Below are 19,848 nucleotides of genomic sequence, written 5' to 3' on the forward strand. Positions count from 1 at the left end.
GGCGGGGGCCTTGGGGCGGTCCGAGGACGCGGTGAAGAGGTGACGGAGGGCTGGCTATGGGCAGCCGGCCGGGATGGGAGACGAGCGCCGGGTTCCGTCCAAGCACTGTTGAAGCAGGAAACCCCGACGACTCTCGGCGAAGAACGTCTCCAATTACCTTTCTATTTCCAGATCTTGTGAATCATTTCTTATTAGTTCATACAGAGCTGCCTCAGGTTCTTAAATGGTTGCATGGTGTTTAGTATGGGCATAACATATTTTCCAGTTCTCCCATTGTAAACTTAGGTTTTTGCTTACTTTTACTCTGCTAGGAACAATTCTTCAAAAAAAAATTATTATAAATAATATTATTTTCCAGAAGCATGTATATGTTGTGATAAATTCCCAGTAGTAGAATTGCTGCTGGACCAAAGAGTTTATGCATTGTAAATTTTCATAGATATTGCCTAATTGCTTACTAACAATAACTAAAAACGGCTTTCCTTTGTTCTCATGCTGACAAAGTGAGTTACCAACTCCTTGCTTTGCTTCCAGTATGAGAGATGAAAAGTGTATCATTGCATCATTAAAAAGTGCCCTTGTTGAACACTGGAATTTGAATGATACAGTGGTTTGGATTAGATTTTATTGAAATCTAAAATGTGAAATGACTATTTTACCATTATGATTGTCAATGGATACATGTATTTTATATGGCTTTCTTTTTTAAAAAAAAGCTATAGCAAATAATTTCTAAGTCACTGGAGAACATTATTTGATACTGTGTTTTAAATTATACGTGATATAGATGTTTAATTTTCAGCTTTTTAAATCACTAAGTATCTTTAATTTGCAGGTTTTATCTGAAAGAACTAATATTGAACCTTGGGTTTGTGCCAACACCATTCGTCTATTTAATGATGATAACACAATTCCGTTCATTATACGTTATCGAAAAGAGCTCATTAATAACCTTGATGCTGATTCCTTGAGAGAAGTTCAACAAACCCTAGAAGAGCTACGGTAAGAAACCTAAGAAAGAATGAGCCTAGTGTAAGGGAAAAAGGCCAGTGAGGAACAGTGAGAAAGTGAATGATGGTATATTTGACAATTTCAATATTTTGTTTCCTTGAATTATTGTAATCTGGATATAGTCCTCTTCTGACAGAGGAAGTCAGCTCTGTTTTACTTATTTAGGGGGGTGTATGGAGTCCCTCTGCTGGTGTATTTATGCATAGCTTGAGCATGTATTAGCAAAAAGGTCGTTTGCAGTAAAAGTGTGTGCCTCAGAGTTTGGCTGTCATCTTCTTTCATAGAAAAGATTGGGCATAATGGCAAAATTAGGACTGCCAGCAAGAAACTCGAAGTACATTTTATTCTAAATCTTTTGACCACTCACATAAAACTGTCCTTTTAATTTCATAAAGTTCCTAAGTGGAGAGTTCTTTGGCAGTATAGAGTTTGGTAGGAAATATGTATATTGCCTTTTCCCATATTTTTTTTTTTTTTTTTTTTTTGACAGAGTCTCACACTGTCGCCTGGGCTGAAGTGCAGTGGTGCAATCTCAGCTCACTACTCCGCTCTCTCCTGCCTCAGCCTCCCAAGTAGCTGAGATTACAGGAATGCGCCACCATGCCCTGCTAATTTTGTATTTTTAGTAGAGACAGGGTTTTGCCATGTTGGCCAGGCTGGTTTTGAACTCCTGGCCTTAAGTGATCCACCTGCCTTGGCCTCCCAAAGTGCTGGGATTATAGGCTTGAGCCACCATGCCCAGCCTTTTCCCCAAACTTTTAATGGTTATGATAATTTAACAATAATGGATTGTAAGTTTTATATGGTTACAGAATGGAAAGTACCTTTTTAAAAAAATTATGCCTCTGGACTCGCTGTTAATAACTCAGAAATATATGTACAAAGACTATAAGACTGACCATATTATTTGATAGGGTTTATTAAGACACTTCACTGCTTATGCATTTATTGCATGTCTCCTATGGGCACTGTGTTAACGCGTACATTCTTCAAGTGTACAAAAAAGATCTGATTAAAATTGGATTATCATTCTACTATGAAGCCATTTTAAAAGTATTAAGGGTAATTTTTATAACAAGCTTGACAGGCTTTCTGTTATTTTAGGGGAACTTGCATCTCACTAACTTTTCTACCTCTTTTGTTGACCTTTTCTTAGTGTCAGGAGAATTAAAATGCTAATATGTGGAAAGTTATACTTCATTGAGAGTCAGAATCAGTTAGCTAGTGTAAAAGTATAAATGACTAAATCAAATAGTCTCAGATGCAAATCTTCCAGAGCCAGGCTAGGATAATCAAGCATGGGGGATAAGAATTGGAGATTACAAATCCTGTCTAAGTGGGGCAACCCCTGCTCATCTCCAGTAGATGACTGTCATGCAGGGTTGTCTGCCCAGTTTGCTGGTTCTTCCTATTTCTGAAAAGAAGCTGGTAATTTGGGTTTGTACGTCAGAAATTTCTGGGCCAAACAAAACCACCCTTGACCACACCTAGAAAGCCAGCAGTTTGCAAATTCTGAAGTAAGCTTTCTATTTGGTTGAAGTCAAGGTAATTAAGAAAGTCTGAGGGTTTGGATCTGAAACAGAAGAAAGCGTCATAGACAAGCAAGAAAAGCTTGCTTAAAAATTAAAGGGTAGTCTAAAAATATTTGGTTGTGTGGGAGACAAATAGGAGCTGATATCAAGAATATTATTTTCTTTTTCTTTAAAAAACACTTCTACTGCAAAAGAATTCCATTCTCTGGGTTTCTGTGAACCCAGAATACATTGAATATTAGTAGAGGAATGAATTCTCCTTGAAGTAAGTGGGGGCATTGACTGGAACTTAAGATATCTTTTTCTATAATACAGAGATTTCTATTTGGTAAGAGATATGATCTTTATTTTTTCTTAAGCTCAGCATTTTCTATAACTAGAGCATTGGTTTTCAATTTGTTAATTGCTACCCCTACATTGGAAGTAAAACCAATTTAATAAGTCGTACCACTTAAAAAATGAAATAGTGAATAGAAAATACAAGAGTACATTTATGTGGTAAAGGCAAATATTGTTTCATGAAATGTTTCAATTATGCAGCATATATATGTATGTATACTGGGTTGCAAGGTAAAACATTTTTAAATTCACTTTGAAAAGTGAATTACAGAGTATGATTCTGCATAGGAAGAAAAGTTTTCTGTATTTTTCTCTAAAGATAATTCTCTTCTTCCTTATATGCAGGCTAATAGAACAAAAGGAATTGGCTTTTTGTTAAAATGACCTGGTAGGCTTTAGCCCTTGAAAACAGTCTTGGGCTACTGTGACTATAGAAGACATACAGGTTGTAATCTAAGTACTGCATATTCTTCTCTATAATTTACAGTCTTCTGCCTTTGGCTTTTTTTTTTTTTTTAAATTACCAGTATTTTTAATTTTCTTTTCCACCAATCATTTTGAATAAATCATATTATCATCTGTAACTTTTGCCCATCATTTTAGCAGTACCATTATTAGGCAGATTCTATAAATAGAAGGTAATACAATAGGATGAGAAGCATTAACTATAACAACAGGATTGTATATTCACAGTGAAAACCTGTTGTAAAGTAGGGGAACTACTGTGCCCGTCGTTACTTGTTTAGTGATCCCTGTAAATTGATTCTTGAAATCAGCTTTTCTACATGGAATCCTGGTTCTTTTTAGTGGGGAATGGATTGGGAAACCAATTGTGGGTGCTGGGTGTGCCCATCCTGAGCAGTGATACTCTGGTTGCAATGAGCATACCTAGTACCTATACCTTGGTTTTCAAGTATCGTTCTCCTGATTCCAGGGCTGGGGCAGGGAAACTAGAAGATAAGCCTGAAATATCGTATGCCAGAGAATAAGGAAGTGCTCACAGGATGACAGGGACATGTCAAAAGGACACAGAAGCTAGCTTGAAGGGGTTACTTCTGGTCAAACCTGGAACAATTTGAACATTAAGATAAATGATAGCAATGGATTGTAAGCACTAAGTAAAATAAGAAACCATTAAATCTATAGTGATGTAAATAAATCAGTGAATAAATTCAAAGTTTAATGAGGAATGGGGTAATTATATAGTCTCAAAGTACCTCTCCACAAAATACTTATAATTACAAGAGGAATAAAGAGTACCTGTATCATGGAGAAACCCACAGATACAACCTTAATCAAATGATCAAGGTAATCAGTAATGGGACAAATCAAAATCATGTACCACCTAATAACGTGTAATAAGAAGAACACAGTATGACTTCTATGATATTTCTGCCAAAGATGCTCCATCTGTATATAATTGTGAGGAAACATCAGAGAAACCCAAGCTGCAGGGCATTCTACAAAATAACTGTCCAGTAGCATTCAAAACATCAAGGCCTTATCAAGGAGAAGAAAATCAAGGAGAGACTGAAATACTGTTTTAGCTTGAAGGAGACTGTAGATGCATGCCAACTACATGTAACCCATAATTCTTAACTGAATCCACTATAAAGGATATTATTGGTACAGTTGGTAAAACCTGAATGAGGTCTGCAGATTAGATGGTAGTAATATATCAGTGTTAATTACCTGATAATGATGGTTATTTTGTGGTTATGTAGGAGAAAATTTGTATTTGTAGGAAATCACACTAAAGTGTTGGAGTGCAGGGATGTTAACTTATTCTCAAACAGTTCAGAGAGAATAAAGTTCCTTTTACTTTACCTGCAACTTTTCTGTAAGTTTGAGGTAGCTTTGAAAAGAAAGTTTTGACATACAGTTTTTGTAGATTACAAAAGTTTCTATTTTCAGGGCTGTTGCAAAGAAAGTTCATAGTACAATCCAGAAAATTAAGAAGGAGGGGAAGATGTCTGAGTGCTTGTTAAAAGCCATGCTGAATTGTAAAACTTTTGAAGAACTAGAACACGTGGTAAGGAACCCTTTTTATCTTTTAATGTAATACCTGAATATATTGCAATTTGGGTCTTCTTATGATTAAAGAACACCAAGAAATAAAAAGCTAACGTCATTAGCCACCATTATTTAATGCAACAAAATATTCTTTATTCAATAAATATTTATAGAGTGTTTTTTTGTATGCTAGGCACTTGGGTTTACAAAGATGAATAAATACATAGTCTTTGTCTCAAGGAATTTCCAGTCAAGTAGGGAAGGACAGTAGATTATACAAATGTGAAGCTTATCAGAGAGGGCTGAACTAGAGATCCAGATGTGGATGTCTTCAGCCTGTAGTTGTTACATGAAACCATGAGAATGGAAGAACTCACTCAAGAAGGGTTTGTCAGCAGGTCAGGACTGACCACTGGAGGATACCACCTTTTGAAGTGTGGATGGAGGATGGGAGAGCATAAGGAGGTAGGAAAAAATAGAGAAGTATGAGGAGAATCAGGAGATGATGGTGCTCTGGAACAGCAGGGAAGAGAGTTTTAGATGGAGGTTATGATCAGTGGTTATGTGTAGCAGAGAAGTTTGGCAAAATAAGAACTGAAAAAAATATATGTATTTGGTAATTAGGAGATCATCATGGATCTTTGTGATACCATTTCTAGCAGGGTGTGTGAGAAGAGAAGCCAGCTGGTGGTGGGTGTTAGAGTGAGTGGATTAAGAAGTAGAAGAATTGGCTGGATGCAGTGGCTCGTGGCTCATGCCTATAATCCCAGTACTTTGGGAGGCCGAGGTGGGCTGATCACGATGTCAGGAGTTCAAGACCAGCCTGGCCAAGATGGTGAAACCCCATCGCTACTAAAAATACAAAAATTAGCTGGGCATGGTGGCGGGCGCCTGTAATCCCAGTTACTCAGGAGGCTGAGGCAGAGAATTGCTTGAACCTGGGAGTCGGAGGTTGTGGTGAGCTGAGATGGCGCCACCGTACTCCAGCCTGGGCTACAGGGCAAGACTCCGTCTCAGAAAAAAAAGAAGTAAAAGTATTGACCAGCTGGGCGTGGTGGCTCATGCCTGTAATCCTAACACTTTGGGAGGCTGAGGCGGGCAGATACACGAGGTCAAGAGATCGAGATCATCCTGGCCAACATGATAAAACCCCATCTCTACCTAAAAAAAAAAAAAAAAAAAAAAAAAAAAGATTAGCTGGACATAGTGGTGCACACCTGTAGGCCCAGCTACTTGGGAGACATAGGCAGGAGAATCGCTTGAACCTAGGAGGCAGATGTTGCAGTGAGCAGAGATCGTGCCACTGCACTCCAGCCTGGTGACAGAGCAAGACTTCTTCTCAAAAAAAGAAGAAAACAAAACAAAGAAGTAGAAGAATTGTGTGTAGAACACTTTTAAAGGAACTAGCTGGAGTTGAGGACTTTGCAGTCCAAGCAATGAGTTTTTAAGATGAGTGAAACCAAGCAACTAATTTAGCATATAGAAAAATACGAAGAATAAGAGAAGGCACGTACCATCTTCTTACAGTAAGCGTTTTCAAATTAGTTTTAATTCATCTCTGAAGGAAGAAGAAAGGATTGGGAAAAGGATTTCTTTAGCATTCTCAGTATGTCCTCTAATTTTGTATCCTAGTTTTAACTTTTGTTTTTTTAAAACTGAATCATGTTTTCTGCCTTTATTTTCTAGTCTGCTCCATATAAAACTGGGAGCAAAGGGACTAAAGCCCAGAGAGCAAGACAGTTGGGCTTAGAAGGAGCAGCCAGGGCACTGCTTGAGAAACCAGGGGAGCTCAGTCTGCTATCATACATTAGGCCTGATGTTAAAGGTACTGGCTTTATTTACAGAGATCAACTTTGTTTTTTTTTTTTAAATTTAAAAACGTGTGTTTAAAAAAGTTCTGTTAAGTAATGATTATACAAAAGAATATTACAGCCTATGTAGAATAATTGAAATAAAACAAATCCTGACATACCTATTGAGTAGCCATTCAACTTTTCTCTGTTGATGAAGTGCCTATTCTAGTCTTGCCCGTTTTTCTATTGTATTGTTTTTTTTTGAGACGAAGTCTCGCTCTGTCGCCCAGGCTGGAGTGCAGTGGCCGGATCTCAGCTCACTGCAAGCTTCGCCTCCCGGGTTTACGCCATTCTCCTGCCTCAGCCTCCCGAGTAGCTGGGACTACAGGCGCCAGCCACCTCGCCCGGCTAGCTTTTTGTATTTTTTAGTAGAGACGGAGTTTCACCGTGTTAGCCAGGATGGTCTCGAACTCCTGACCTCGTGATCCTCCCGTCTCGGCCTCCCAAAGTGCTGGGATTACAGGCTTGAGCCACCGCGCCTGGCCAATATTCTTTAAAAATGTCAACAGTTTTGACATCCAGGAAGTGTAAAGCAAAGCTCCATTCTCCCACTTCTACTCTAGAAGTAAAGTGTCTTTTTCTGAAATTTCCCTCCAAGTGTATCTTCCTATTTTGTGTGTGTGCATGCACAACAGAGAATAAGAGAGGGAAGAAGTAAGGGAGAGATATTTCTAAGAAAAACTCAAGGAAAATGACAGTTGATAAATGTCAAGATGCATTGGTTTTATTGTAAAAATGAGCCTTAGAGTAAAAACTTTGGTTAAGAGTGGCTTTTTCTCAGGAATTCGCTGTTGAGATTGAGTGGGGAGATTCATGTTCTGGTGGTCTCTACTCTCAAAAAATTACTTTTTTAATATTAAGAAATTACATAATTAACATGTGCAACATGATGTTTTGATATACATGTATTAATACATAGTGAAGTGAGTACTACAGTCAAAGTATTCTATACATTATAAGCAAATTAACGTATTCATCTCACATAGTTACCTTATTTTGTGTTAAGAGCACTTAAAATCTGTCTTAGCAAATTTACAGTACACATTACGATGTTATTAACCATAGCCCCCGTGCTGTATGTTAGAACTGTGGTCTTTTTCAGCCTGTGTAGCTACAACTTTGTACCCTTTGACCTACATCTTTCCACCCCACCCCCACCTCCAGTTTCTTTTGTCCTCTGTGGATCCCATACACTGGGACATGTAAATGTCTGTAGGGGGCAGTCTCTGATAACAAAATCCACAGTATGTACTAACTTGTAGAAAATTACAGCATACCATAGCCTGTTTTTATTTTAAATAACCCAGCAAATGTGAATTTGTGATTTAAAAAACTGAGTAGGTGTGTCTGTAAAATCTAGGTATCTCTTCATACCTAAACACACTTATCTTAATGTTTGGAGAAGGGCAATAATGAAAAAGTAAAATAGGATATTGTGAATTTAGAGATGGGTTGAAATGAGTAAAATTCAAGTTTGTTTAATTTTTAATGTGTATTTATAGTTAGATTTCCAAATGGTTGCAACACTTAATATTTTAATAATAGCTATAGCTTTTTAATAATAGCTATAGACTATAGCTAAGCATTAAGTTAACCACAGTAGGAAACTATCTGTGCCCAGTCATCGTATGTTTTATTAAAATGGAATGTTGAAACTTTCAGAATGTTAGACGCACAAAGGCTTATCGACTGTTTTTATTTTTATTTTTCTCCTTGTGGTTGATTTTCTTTCCTTCTACTTCTCACTACCTTTGGTACCAAGGTCTCTTGAGTTCGCTCATACACTGAGTTCCTACTGGGTAGGTTTTTGATAACCATATCTCTTTGGATTGTCATACATGGTGATGCTGCTGGAATATATGACAACGGACATTTGGTGATACTTCTTATAAGGTGGATAGTTCAGGGTCTAGCACAGTTACAGTAGTACTGTACTGGCAGACATATCAGGACTTCTGTTTGCTTTACTCCCTCTTTCTTTTACCCCGATCAAAAATGTAGAATTATTATAAGTAAGTCTGTATAAGCTAGGTACTGCTTTTTTTTTTTAAGTTTGATAGAAATGTTTTCTCCTTTTGTCTCCTCCTTCTTTATGTTACACACAATCATGATCACCCTTAATTTTGTTTGTTTTTCTAAAGAACTTTCATAATCCTATCATTCCTGAAAGAAATATTTAAGAAACCAGATAGTTCAGTTTTTTTTTTCCCCAATAGAAGACACTTCTTGCTTGCTTGCCACAGACCAGTAAGCATTTGGTCTGAATCATAAAGCTATACTGTGCCACAAATGTACTATGTCCTGGGATAGCCAAAATACTACTTTCGTGTCCAAGAGGAAGTAACTGATTGTTCTGTCATATATAAGAAGAGGTAGCTTCAGTGCAGAGAAAGTGAAAAGAAATGTTGGCCTTTCAGTTTTTGTTTACAGGTGTGGAGGTTTGATGATTCTCTAGCTGGAAAGATTTCATTTTAAGGCAAAGGGTATGATTTTCTGGTTCTGTGGACCATATTTCCTCCTTATTTAACTGAGGTGCTAAAGTTTTGGAACATCTGTTATCTTTGACTGTTTTAAACCCACAAGGTCTATTCTCTTTGATTGGGAAAGGAGCTTTTTCAAAACACAGAAGACTTTCTTTTAAAATTATTTTTCTCCCTGGTTGGACTGAGAAGGGGAATGTAATTTGAAGAATGTCCCAAATGACTCTGGTAATTTCTGTCTCCCATTGAGAACCACTGCTGTAGAAGTAGCTCAAGGCATTTCCCTAGCGGCAGTCTGTTTTTTTTTTTTTTTGAGACAGAGTCTTGCTCTGTCGCCCAGGCTGGAGTGCAGTGGCCGGATCTCAGCTCACTGCAAGCTCCGCCTCCCGGGTTCACGCCATTCTCCTGCCTCAGCCTCCCGAGTAGCTGGGACTATAGGCCCCCGCCACCTCGCCCGGCTAGTTTTTTTGTATTTTTTTAGTAGAGACGGGGTTTCACCCTGTTAGCCAGGATGGTCTCGATCTCCTGACCTCGTGATCCGCCCGTCTCGGCCTCCCAAAGTGCTGGGATTACAGGCTTGAGCCACCGCGCCCGGCCGCGGCAGTTTTTTAAAGTTGAATGGGTATCAGAATTATCTGGGACACTTCGTAAAAACACTTCAGTTCCACAGTCTAGGAATTCATAGTTTTAACAAGTACCTGGTATGATTTTATTTTTGGGTCCTTAGACTACACTTTACAACATTTCTCTAGAGCTCTAGCACAATTTTAATTAGATTCATTAATTACATAAGGTTTCAAATTATATTCCCCTCTTATGATGGAGGATTTTCAGAGGCCCTTTCTTATTGCATGGTCTATAATTTCTTCTGTTCTCTGATTCCATTAATGGTTCTCCCTGTAGGTTCCATCTTTACTACTGACTTATCACCCTGGTGTTGTCATTAAACTTCGTGTAATGATGCCCTGAGATACTTGGAACTCCAGGAATTAGTTCTTGTGAATGGTTTTCCTAGATGAAGACTGAGAGAGCTAACACAAGAGCAAATGTTTATTGAGAGCTCTGCGTGTTACAGCTGTTTTAAGTCCGTTAGATATACAGTCTTCCATCTTGTAAAGGTAATTTGTTAATGAAAATTCCCTCATAGGAAAGTTTTCTTAAAATGTAAATAGAATTCCTATTAGTTTCATTAGCTACATTTCTTTCTTTAAATTTCTTTAAAATGTAGTTGACCCTTGCCTAATACAGAGATTAGGGGAACAACCCCCAGCCCCCACTCCCTCTTCAAAGTTGAAAATTTAGGTATAACTTTTAACTTCCTAAAAGCTTAACTATTAATAGCCCACTGTTGACCTGAAGCCTTACTGATGACATAAAGATGACACATTTTGTGTGTTATATGTGTTATATGCTATATTCTTACAATAAGGTAAACTAGAAAAAAGAAAATGTTAATAAGAAAATTTTAAGGAAGAAAAAATATATTTACTGTTTATTAAGTGGAAGTGAATTATCATAAAGGTCTTCATCCTCATTATCACATTGAATAGGCTGACGAGAAAAAGGAGGAGGAGGAGTTCTTTCTGTCTCAGGAATAGCAAAAGCAGAAGAGGTGGAGGAGGTGGAAGGGGTGACGAGAGGCAGGCACCCTTGTTCCAACTTTTACTGTAATTAATCCATGTAGAAGTGGACCTGTGCAGACTGGGTGCAGTGGCTCAAGCCTGTAATCCCAACACTTTGGGAGGCCGAGGTGGGCAGATCTCTTGAGGTCGCGAGTTTGAGACCAGCCTGGCCAACACACTGAAACCCCGTCTCTACTAAAAATACAAAAATTAGCCCGGTGTGGTGGTGCGCACCTGTAATCCCTGTTACTTGGGAGGCTGAGGCAGGAGAATTGCTTGAACCCAGGAGGCAGAGGTTGCGGTGAGCCAAGATCGCACCACTGCATTTCAGCCTGGAGGACAGTGAGACTCCATCTCAAAAAGAAAAAAGTGGACCTGTACCCATGTTGTTTAAAGGTCAACTGTAAACATAATTACTTATCCTAACACAACCAAACTAGATCTTTTCTATTTATTAATTATGCCGTAATAAATGTCCTCCTATCCTCTTTGGCTTTTGTACCTTATTACTCATTAAAACTTTACTTACAGGAAAACATACATATGATAGGCAGTGCTTGTGTAATTCAAGTTTAGTGCAAAAAGCGTTTCATGCAAATAGAATGATAAAGGCAAAAGAAATGAAACAAAGCAGTGCAAATGATCTCTCTCCGTAAGTCAATATCAGAGAAACCTTGATTTACAAGATTCATTGCTATAAATTAGCAAATCAGAAATGCTTAAAGAGAACTTAATGCCCATCTGTACACAATTTAACTGTGAAGAGGAACAACTGGAAGGCTCTAGTTTTGTGCTTTTGAGATTTGTGAAATTCAAATGGGTCGTTGAAAATGTGAATAAATGCCCCATAATCCAAAATAGAAATTGCTTCTAAAGGATAATTTTTTAAACAAATAGAGTACTGTCCCTTTGGTTTTGACTCTATTAATATATATTTCCTATAACATCTTTAATATTTGTAATCACTTTATAAAGAAGGTACGGTTATGATTCCATTTTTATAGGAAACTGAGGTACAGAGAAGTCAAGTAGCTTGCCCAGAGTCTCACAACTGGCAAATGGTAGAACCAGGATTAGACAAGGCAGCTGGCTCCAGAGATGCATTTTTACTACTGGGCAATATATTAGGTATTATGTCTGTATTATTGCTTTTGGAGACTTGTTTTTGTTACAAAGGGAAGCTAGTATACCGCTACAATATCTTTCTGTCTTAAGGCTGTCAACTTAAGGTTTTATTTTGACTGGAATTAATTTACTGTGATTTAATTATAGAATTTAAAACCAATCTTATACTTTTTGTTTTTGTTTTCCTTTTTACCCCTCTCCTAAAGGGCTTTCAACGCTTCAGGATATTGAAATAGGAGTGCAGCATATTTTAGCAGACATGATTGCTAAAGACAAAGACACGCTTGACTTCATTCGGAACTTGTGAGTAACTCTTTTATGGAGTTTTCTGCTTTATGGACTCGTGCTGTTAAGGGTCACACAGTTAGTGCTAATACCAATGTTCATTAAAAACTTTGTTTTCAGACCTTTTTTTTTTTTTAAGAAGCAGAACTCTTTGTTCAAACAGCATAACCGAAATATATAAAACAGATAAAAGTAAAGTTGTTTTAATTGAATTCTGGGCAGGGAGCCTGGAACTCTGCCTACTCACCCTCCTTACACTAAGGCGTCTCAGTGGAGGGGCCTGATGAGTTAAAAAACCATTGCCTTACACAATATATATGAAGAGAGATTCATGTCCTTTAGAGTGGCATTGCTTTTTAAACATGTTGATTGTGATGTATGCTTAATTTTACAGTATCTCGTTTCTGGTGTTTACCAGTGATTGGCTTAATTTGAGAATGTGTAATATCAGATGTGGGAAAAGTACTGACCTCCAAATGATTTTTAGCTGTTGAGGGGAGCAGCTTATTTATGGGATCACAGTCCCAGTTTATCAGATATTAAAGATCTTTGACCTAGAGCCTTCTTGGGCTTATGGGTTTTATGCCTCATTACAAAAACACATTAATTTAAAACCCTATTTTTATATATTTTGTTCTTTTTCTGCTGTGTATCAGTAGAGAAGACACGTTTCTGCCAGAGGTCTGTCCTCCCTCTCTCTCCCTCCACGTATCTAGCTGTTTGAGCTGTGCAGAGGAGAGGAAAGGAGATGACCTAGTTGACTACTGTTGCTTGTGAGAGTTTTTTGTTAGTACAAGACAGATAACTTTTCTATTTTCTCAGTGGCCCCAGCAGGAATGAGTTGAAGCAAAATTCTTGCTCAGGTTTTAAAATGTGTTTTTGTAAGTAATTATGCTGCTTAAATTTGGTTCAGTATTTTAAATTGTTATTGGAAGCTGTCCTCACACATCCTTTTGTTTCTCTTTTTTTTTAGTTTTTAATTGACTGTGACTGCCTAACTTAGTGATTAGAAAAGTCTGATATTTAGATCAGAGCTGTTGGTTTGATTTCTACAGAGAGTTTTGATCTTTTGCATAATTGCAGATGGTTTCTGAATTCATTTAGGCATTTTATGGGGAGATTGAGTAGATATATAAATAGATCTGGAGGACTATGCTAGTATCAATAGGCAAAGAGTCCTCTTTTGATGGGGCAGTAATATTGATTTCATAGCAAGGCATCATTAAAAAAACTCACTTGGTAATGGCTTAACTTTTTTGCTATCCTTATTTCTATATATTCTTTACTAAAGCACAAATTAATAACTGCTTGTTTTTTGAACACTTGGGTATCTGAACAGGTGCCAGAACAGACATGTTTGTATCCAGTCATCTCTGGCAAAAGTGTCCTCAAAAAAGGTAAATGAGAAAGATGTTGATAAGTTTCTGCTCTACCAGCATTTTTCGTGCAACATAAGAAGCATTCACCATCATCAGGTAAAGAAAGAAACTGCATGTGCATGCTGATATAGTAATAATGATAATATTTTGGATTTGTCTGCTACTTTACTAAGAATTTAAAGAATTTTATGTCAACTGTTTTCTTTTTTCTTTATATAAATTCTTATAATATTGTCATATCCTTGCCACTTCACAAATTGTGAACTAACGACCCAGAGCAGTTAATAAGTGACACTGAGAATTATAGCAGAGCTGACAATATAACATTTTAGGTATCTTGACTTTTTGGCTGGTGATCTTTTTGTTAGACTCTGCTTCCTAGTATCCTTATATTTGAGCTCAATTCTGGATCTCTTCCGTGTGAAATACAAATCTGAGATATCTGATTTAGAATAAAGTGTGAGAGGTCTCATTTAGTTATATAAATCATAGTCATTGTACTTCAGTCTTTTAGTTTCATTTCTCAGTTTACTAATTTTTTTTTCCTAAGTGTAGTCATAGGCTATATCTATGTTGTGGAATGTAGCTTTTAAATTATATAGGGAAAAAAGAGAGGAGATAAAAACCAAAAATACAGTAATACTGGCATTTATATTTACATATATAGCGACCTTTTTCAGTGCTCCTTATTTCTTTGTATGGCTTCAAGTTACTATCTAGTGCCCTTTCATTCCAGTCTTAAGCACTTCCTGTACTATTTCATGTAAGGCAGGTCTGCTAGTGACAAACTTCCTAGTTTTTGTTTTTTCTGGAAAATCTTAATTTCTCCTTTTTAAAAAAAATTTATGTTTAATTATGATAAAATAGCCCTTTTTTAAAAAAATTTATGTTTAATTGTGGTAAAATAACCATAACATAAAATGTACCATCATAACCCATTTTAAGCATACAGTTCAGTAATGGGAAGCATGGTTATATTGTTGTGCCACCAATCTCCAGAAATTTTTTATCTTGCAAAACTGAAACTCTATGTCCATTAAACATTTGCTTCATTTTTTTTTGCAGAGAGTTTTTTAAAATATAAAATTCTTGGTTGATGGTTTTAAATTTTTCCCTTTTAATACTAAATATACCATCCACTCTTATGGAATGGCCTCCATGATTTTTTATGAGGAATCAGGTGTTAAAATTACGATGCCTTATTCATGACAAGTCTCTTCTCTCTTGCTGCATTCACGATTCTGTGTCTTTATCTTTTGACAGTTTGATTATAGTGTGTCTTGTTGTGGGTCTTTCTGAGTTTATCCTACGTGGAGTTTATTGTGATTCTTAGACGTGTAGATTAATATTTTTCATCAAACTTGAGAAATTCTTCATAATAATTAAAAAAAAATCCTTTCTGCGCCTTTCTCTCCTCTCCTGGGTCTCCCATTATACGTAGAGAGTATGATTGATAGTGTCTCACAGGTCTCGGCCTCTGTTCCTTTGTTTTCTTTATTTTTTTCTTTTTTCTCTGACTGTATATTCCCGTTTGACTTGTCTTCAGGCTTGTTGATTTGTTCTTTTTATTCAAATTTGCTGTTGAACCCCTGGTACATTTTTTATGTCAGTCATTGTACTTTTCAGCTCTGTAATTTCTATTTGGTTCTTTTTTATAATTTCTAACTCTTATTTTTCTATATGTTTGAAAGATCATTCTCCTGGCTTTCTTTAGGTCTCTGTTCATGATTTTCTTGAATTCAGCATATTTAAGAGAGTTAATTTAAAATCTTTGTTTTGTAAGGTCAATGTCTAAGCTTCCTCATGGACAGTTTTTTTTGTTTTTTGTTTTTTTGATAAAGTCTGGATATGTTGTATATTATAACTTGGTAACTCTGGAAATCAGATTCTCTCCCCTCCCTCGTGTTTGTTGTTGCTGCTTGGTTTGTGGGGTGGTTTGTTCTAGTGACTTTTCTAAACTAGTTTTGTAAATTTTTATTCTTTGTTATGTGTGTCCACTGAGGTCTCCCTTGTTAGCTTAGTAACCATCTAGTTATTTAACAGAGATTCCCCTGAATGCCTGGAGCCAAAAACAAAAACAGAAAAAACCCCAAACTCTCCCAGACCTTGCAGATTGGTTCTTTGTTGGGGCACTCCTTCAACACTTAGTGAGGTCATTAACAGCTCTGCCTTAGCCTTTTCTTCCTGTTTGCATGGAGCCCAAAGTTCTTTTAGAGGTGAAAGCTTAAGGTTCCCTCAGATCTTTTCAGAGCATGCACCCTAGCCCTCAGCATGCCCAGGAATTTTAAAAAGCCCCTTTTCCCTCAAATATCTCATTTCCAAGCTTATTTTTCACAGGTTTTTTGGTCTGTGTGTTAGTTGTCCCCGTGTTATCCCTTACCCCTCATGGCTGGTGCTAATATGTTTGCCTTTAAGTACTTTTGACAAAGGCCACCTGGGAGGCTTCTTCTGTCCTGAGTAAGCTCCAAGGCATGTGAAATAAAGGCAAGCCCTTGAGTCAGTTCCTCAGGGACCCACCAGACATCAAAACACACAGCCGTAGTTATTTGAGAATAAGGTCCATATTGCTCCTTCTGATAAGAGCAACCTGCCCTAGGAACGTGGGCTGTCATCTTCAGAGGCCACTGCTGAGCTGGAGACTGGGATAAGTTAAAAGTGCTCTCTTACAGAAATTCTGCAACTTCCTTCTGTAAGTGTTTCTTTCGTTGTTATAAAATTTTTATTAGACTCCATAGTTGTGAAAAAGTTAATTCTGATGGTTTTTGCTACCTTACCTTTGTGGAGGGATGACATTTAGAGTTCCCTACTCCACAATTTTCAGTGATATCACTCCTAACAACATCTTTAAAGTACAGGATCGCACACTCCTTGTTCTATTCCAGAGCTGGAGTGTGGCTTTTAACGTTATATAAAGTTTTCTTTATTACCTTGTTTAATGCTTTTTATTCTGAAGTCTGCTTTGGTATGAGGATTGCCTTGCAACCCGTGCTTTCTTAAAGGAAACTGACCACACTCTTGTTTTAATCTCAGCCCTAGAATTATATTAAATGCTTGCCCTTCGTCCTTTTGCCAGAGCTTTCCAAAGTCTTTAGAGTGAATGAAACTTATTCTGCAGACTAGTATACAGTTGGTAAACTTTTTCTGTAAAGGTCCAGTGAACAAATATTTAAGGTTTTGTGAGCCAGATGGCTTTTGTTGCAGCTACACAACTGCTGTGTAACACAAAAGCAGTCATAGACAATACATAATGAATGAGCATGGTTGTGTTTCAATACAATTTTATTCACAAAAAACAGATGGCAGGCTGGATTTGGCCCATAGGCCATAGTTTGCTAACTTCTACTGTAGTGAAGGATCTGAAGAAGGGTATATGTGTGCAATATTCTGTGAGTTCTTACACATTCAGAATTGTTTTCTGTGGCCTTAAAACTTGAAGGATAGCTTGGCATGGTATAATCATTTTTGTTTGCACTTTCTTTCCTTAAGTTTCTTGAATATGTTGCTCTGCTGTTGGCTTCCTTTGTATGTTATGTTTGAGAAATCTGATGCCAGTATAATTCTCTGTCTCCTAGAAATGCAAAGAGATGGGTTCTATGTTGTGTTTTATTTATTCTCTTTATTGGTTTTATAGTTTTTTGAGAAAGGGAGAGGGAGATTTGAAGTTAGGAAACTGCCAGTGTTTTTCAAACCTGGAATTTCTCAATAAATAATTTTAAAATTTATTTTTCTTCCTATCTGCATTTTACTGTTATAAAGAGACAATAATAGAAAAAACTAGTATTCCTTACCTTTCATGTAATACTTAATTTTCATCATTAAGAATGTACTTGTTTGGCATGGTGGCGCATACCTGTAGTCCCAACTACTTATACTTAGGAGCCTGAGGCGGGAGGATTGCTTGAAGACATCTAGAATTTCTGGACTGAAGTGTGCCATTGCCGATTGGGTGTTCACATTAAGTTCAGTATCAGTATGGTGACCCCACAGGAATGGTAGACCACCAGGTTGCCTAAGGAGGGGTGAACTGGCCCAGGTCAGAAAAGGAGCAGGTCAAAACTCCTGTGCTGATCAGTAGTGGGATTGCTCCTGTGAATAGCCACTGCCTTCCAGCCTGGGCAACAGTGAGACCTTGCCTCTTAAAAAAATAAAAAAGTAATTGTTTTTCCTTTAAGATGACACAGATGTGAAAAAATTTTGTTTTGTTGTAACAAGACATGAAGAGTGTTGGATTATCCCACAAGTATTTCCTGAAAGGTTATTTTATGTTGGGTCCTATTTAGGGTATAGAGGTGACATGGCCCTTGCCCTTTTGAATATTTGAAATGTTTCACTATTATATCTAAAGTTGTCAACTTTATTTTTGTGCATACTATATTTACCACATCAGGTGAAGTAGTGAAGTACATTCTCTCAATCAAAGAAAGTATGGTGAAATTTTACATACCTAGTTGTTGTAGTCTACTGACACAGGTATAACATAATGAAAAATAACTTTTAACAGTACCAGTGACTAAGTATACTAACATTCCTTTTGCAGAAGTAGTTTTTTTGTCTTATTTTGTCCACCTTTTATGTTTATTTAATTTTATTGCAACTTTGGAAAAACATGAATGCTTTTATTCTGTTAAAACCTAGCCTTCTAATTTCTGCTTGAAAATACTTTATGGGCTCTGCATTTTAACTGCTGTGTTTAGCACATGTAACATTCTGAGTTAGTGACTGAATTTAAGATTATGATTGACACAGGCTTCTGGGTGTGACAGTATTCAGGCCTGGGAAAGCAGAGCATTTTGGAAATGTCAGTTTTGAAAAACAGCACTGCCCTTTTACGAACTTTTTAGTTTATCATGCACAGGCTGGAGTGATGATATGCTAGGTTACAAAAACAGCTTCCCAATTCCTGTAGTGCTGAGACCTCATATCCCAACTCTGAACCTTACTTTTCAGCCTTTATGTAAGTACCCCAGCACATAGTATCAGAGAATACAGAAATGAATGCAAATGATGAAAGACAGTGTGGTGAAGGAAAATTACTGTGAAACTCTCTCCAAGTACTGTGGGAATAACCATTAATAGCTGCTTAGTAAATTCTTCCAGCTGCGTCTTTTTTTCTTTCTTTTTCAAATTGGTCCTTAGTGTGATCTTTTCTACCACATGAATTTGTAACTCAGTCTTCACATTCTCTCATGGGAATTTCTGTTCCTTATCTTTATTGGTGTGTATTTTCACTGACATGCAATTTCCTGTGTCTTATACTACCTATTTCCTGTTCAGTGTCACCATCTGCAATAATTCTGCTTTAACCCACTACTCACTTTCAATTCCAGTTTCTGTCCCAAGCTTTATTATTTCTGTTACCTTACTCCCCTCTCCACCATGGGTCTTCCTGTGTGTCAGGATTTTTTGTAAGTTTGACATATTATATTACTAGATATGGTGAAAAAGAGCAAAAATCCTCCAATAATGTATTGTGATATTATGGCATAGTTATATAAATCGGAATTAAATAACTCTCCTCTATATTGTTGTACTCTACTTGAATTAATTTATTAGAGATAATTTCTTGTATGAAGAACTTCTGTTTACTAAGCTGGCACAACCCATGGCAAATACGGAAGTCTCTGCTGAGCTCAAACAAGTTTATTTTGTATTCACAATTTATTTCTTTGTAGATAGTTCAATGCAGTATTATTGAATATATGTTTTGTGTAAGCTTAATGTTTTTTTTTTTTTCCTTAGACAATATCTTGCTCTTTCACCCAGGCTGGAGTGCAGTGGCAGAATCCCACTTCATTGCAACTTCCACTTTGAGGGTTGAAGGCATTCTCCCACTTCAGCCTCCTGAGGAGCTAGGACTATGGGCGTGCACAAACACACCTGGATGATTTTTGTAGTTTTTGTATAGTTGGGGTTTCACTATGTTGCCCAGGCTCATCTTGAACACCTGAGCTCGACCAGTCCACCTGCCTCGGCCTGTCAAAGTGCTGGGATTACAAGCATGAGCCACCATACCCAGTCTAAACATTTATTTCTAAGTGATTGTTTTATTTCTGCTGACGTTTACTTTAGAAATTTCTCAAGTATATAAGAAAAAGGTCCTCTTTTTTTTTTGAGGCGGAGTCTTGCTCTGTCACCTGGGCTGGAGTGCAGTGGCCGGATCTCAGCTCACTGCAAGCTCTGCCTCCTGGGTTTATGCCATTCTCCTGCCT

At 37.2% G+C, this 19,848-nt stretch overlaps 1 protein-coding gene across 1 annotated transcript in view; it reads left to right on the forward strand.

The window, feature by feature from the left end:
- The window catches only part of SRBD1 (S1 RNA binding domain 1), a 238,751-nt gene that overhangs the window by 28,533 nt on the left and 190,370 nt on the right, over positions 1–19,848 (forward strand). The window contains exons 6-10 of the mRNA XM_011935886.1: positions 836–1,002; positions 4,797–4,914; positions 6,582–6,720; positions 12,182–12,278; positions 13,600–13,735. Of these exons, the coding sequence (XP_011791276.1) occupies positions 836–1,002; positions 4,797–4,914; positions 6,582–6,720; positions 12,182–12,278; positions 13,600–13,735 (657 nt within the window). The remainder of the gene's footprint in view (positions 1–835; positions 1,003–4,796; positions 4,915–6,581; positions 6,721–12,181; positions 12,279–13,599; positions 13,736–19,848) is intronic.

This window comes from Colobus angolensis, unplaced genomic scaffold (genome assembly GCF_000951035.1).
Source record: "Colobus angolensis palliatus isolate OR3802 unplaced genomic scaffold, Cang.pa_1.0 Scaffold15, whole genome shotgun sequence".
Lineage (NCBI taxonomy): Eukaryota > Metazoa > Chordata > Mammalia > Primates > Cercopithecidae > Colobus > Colobus angolensis.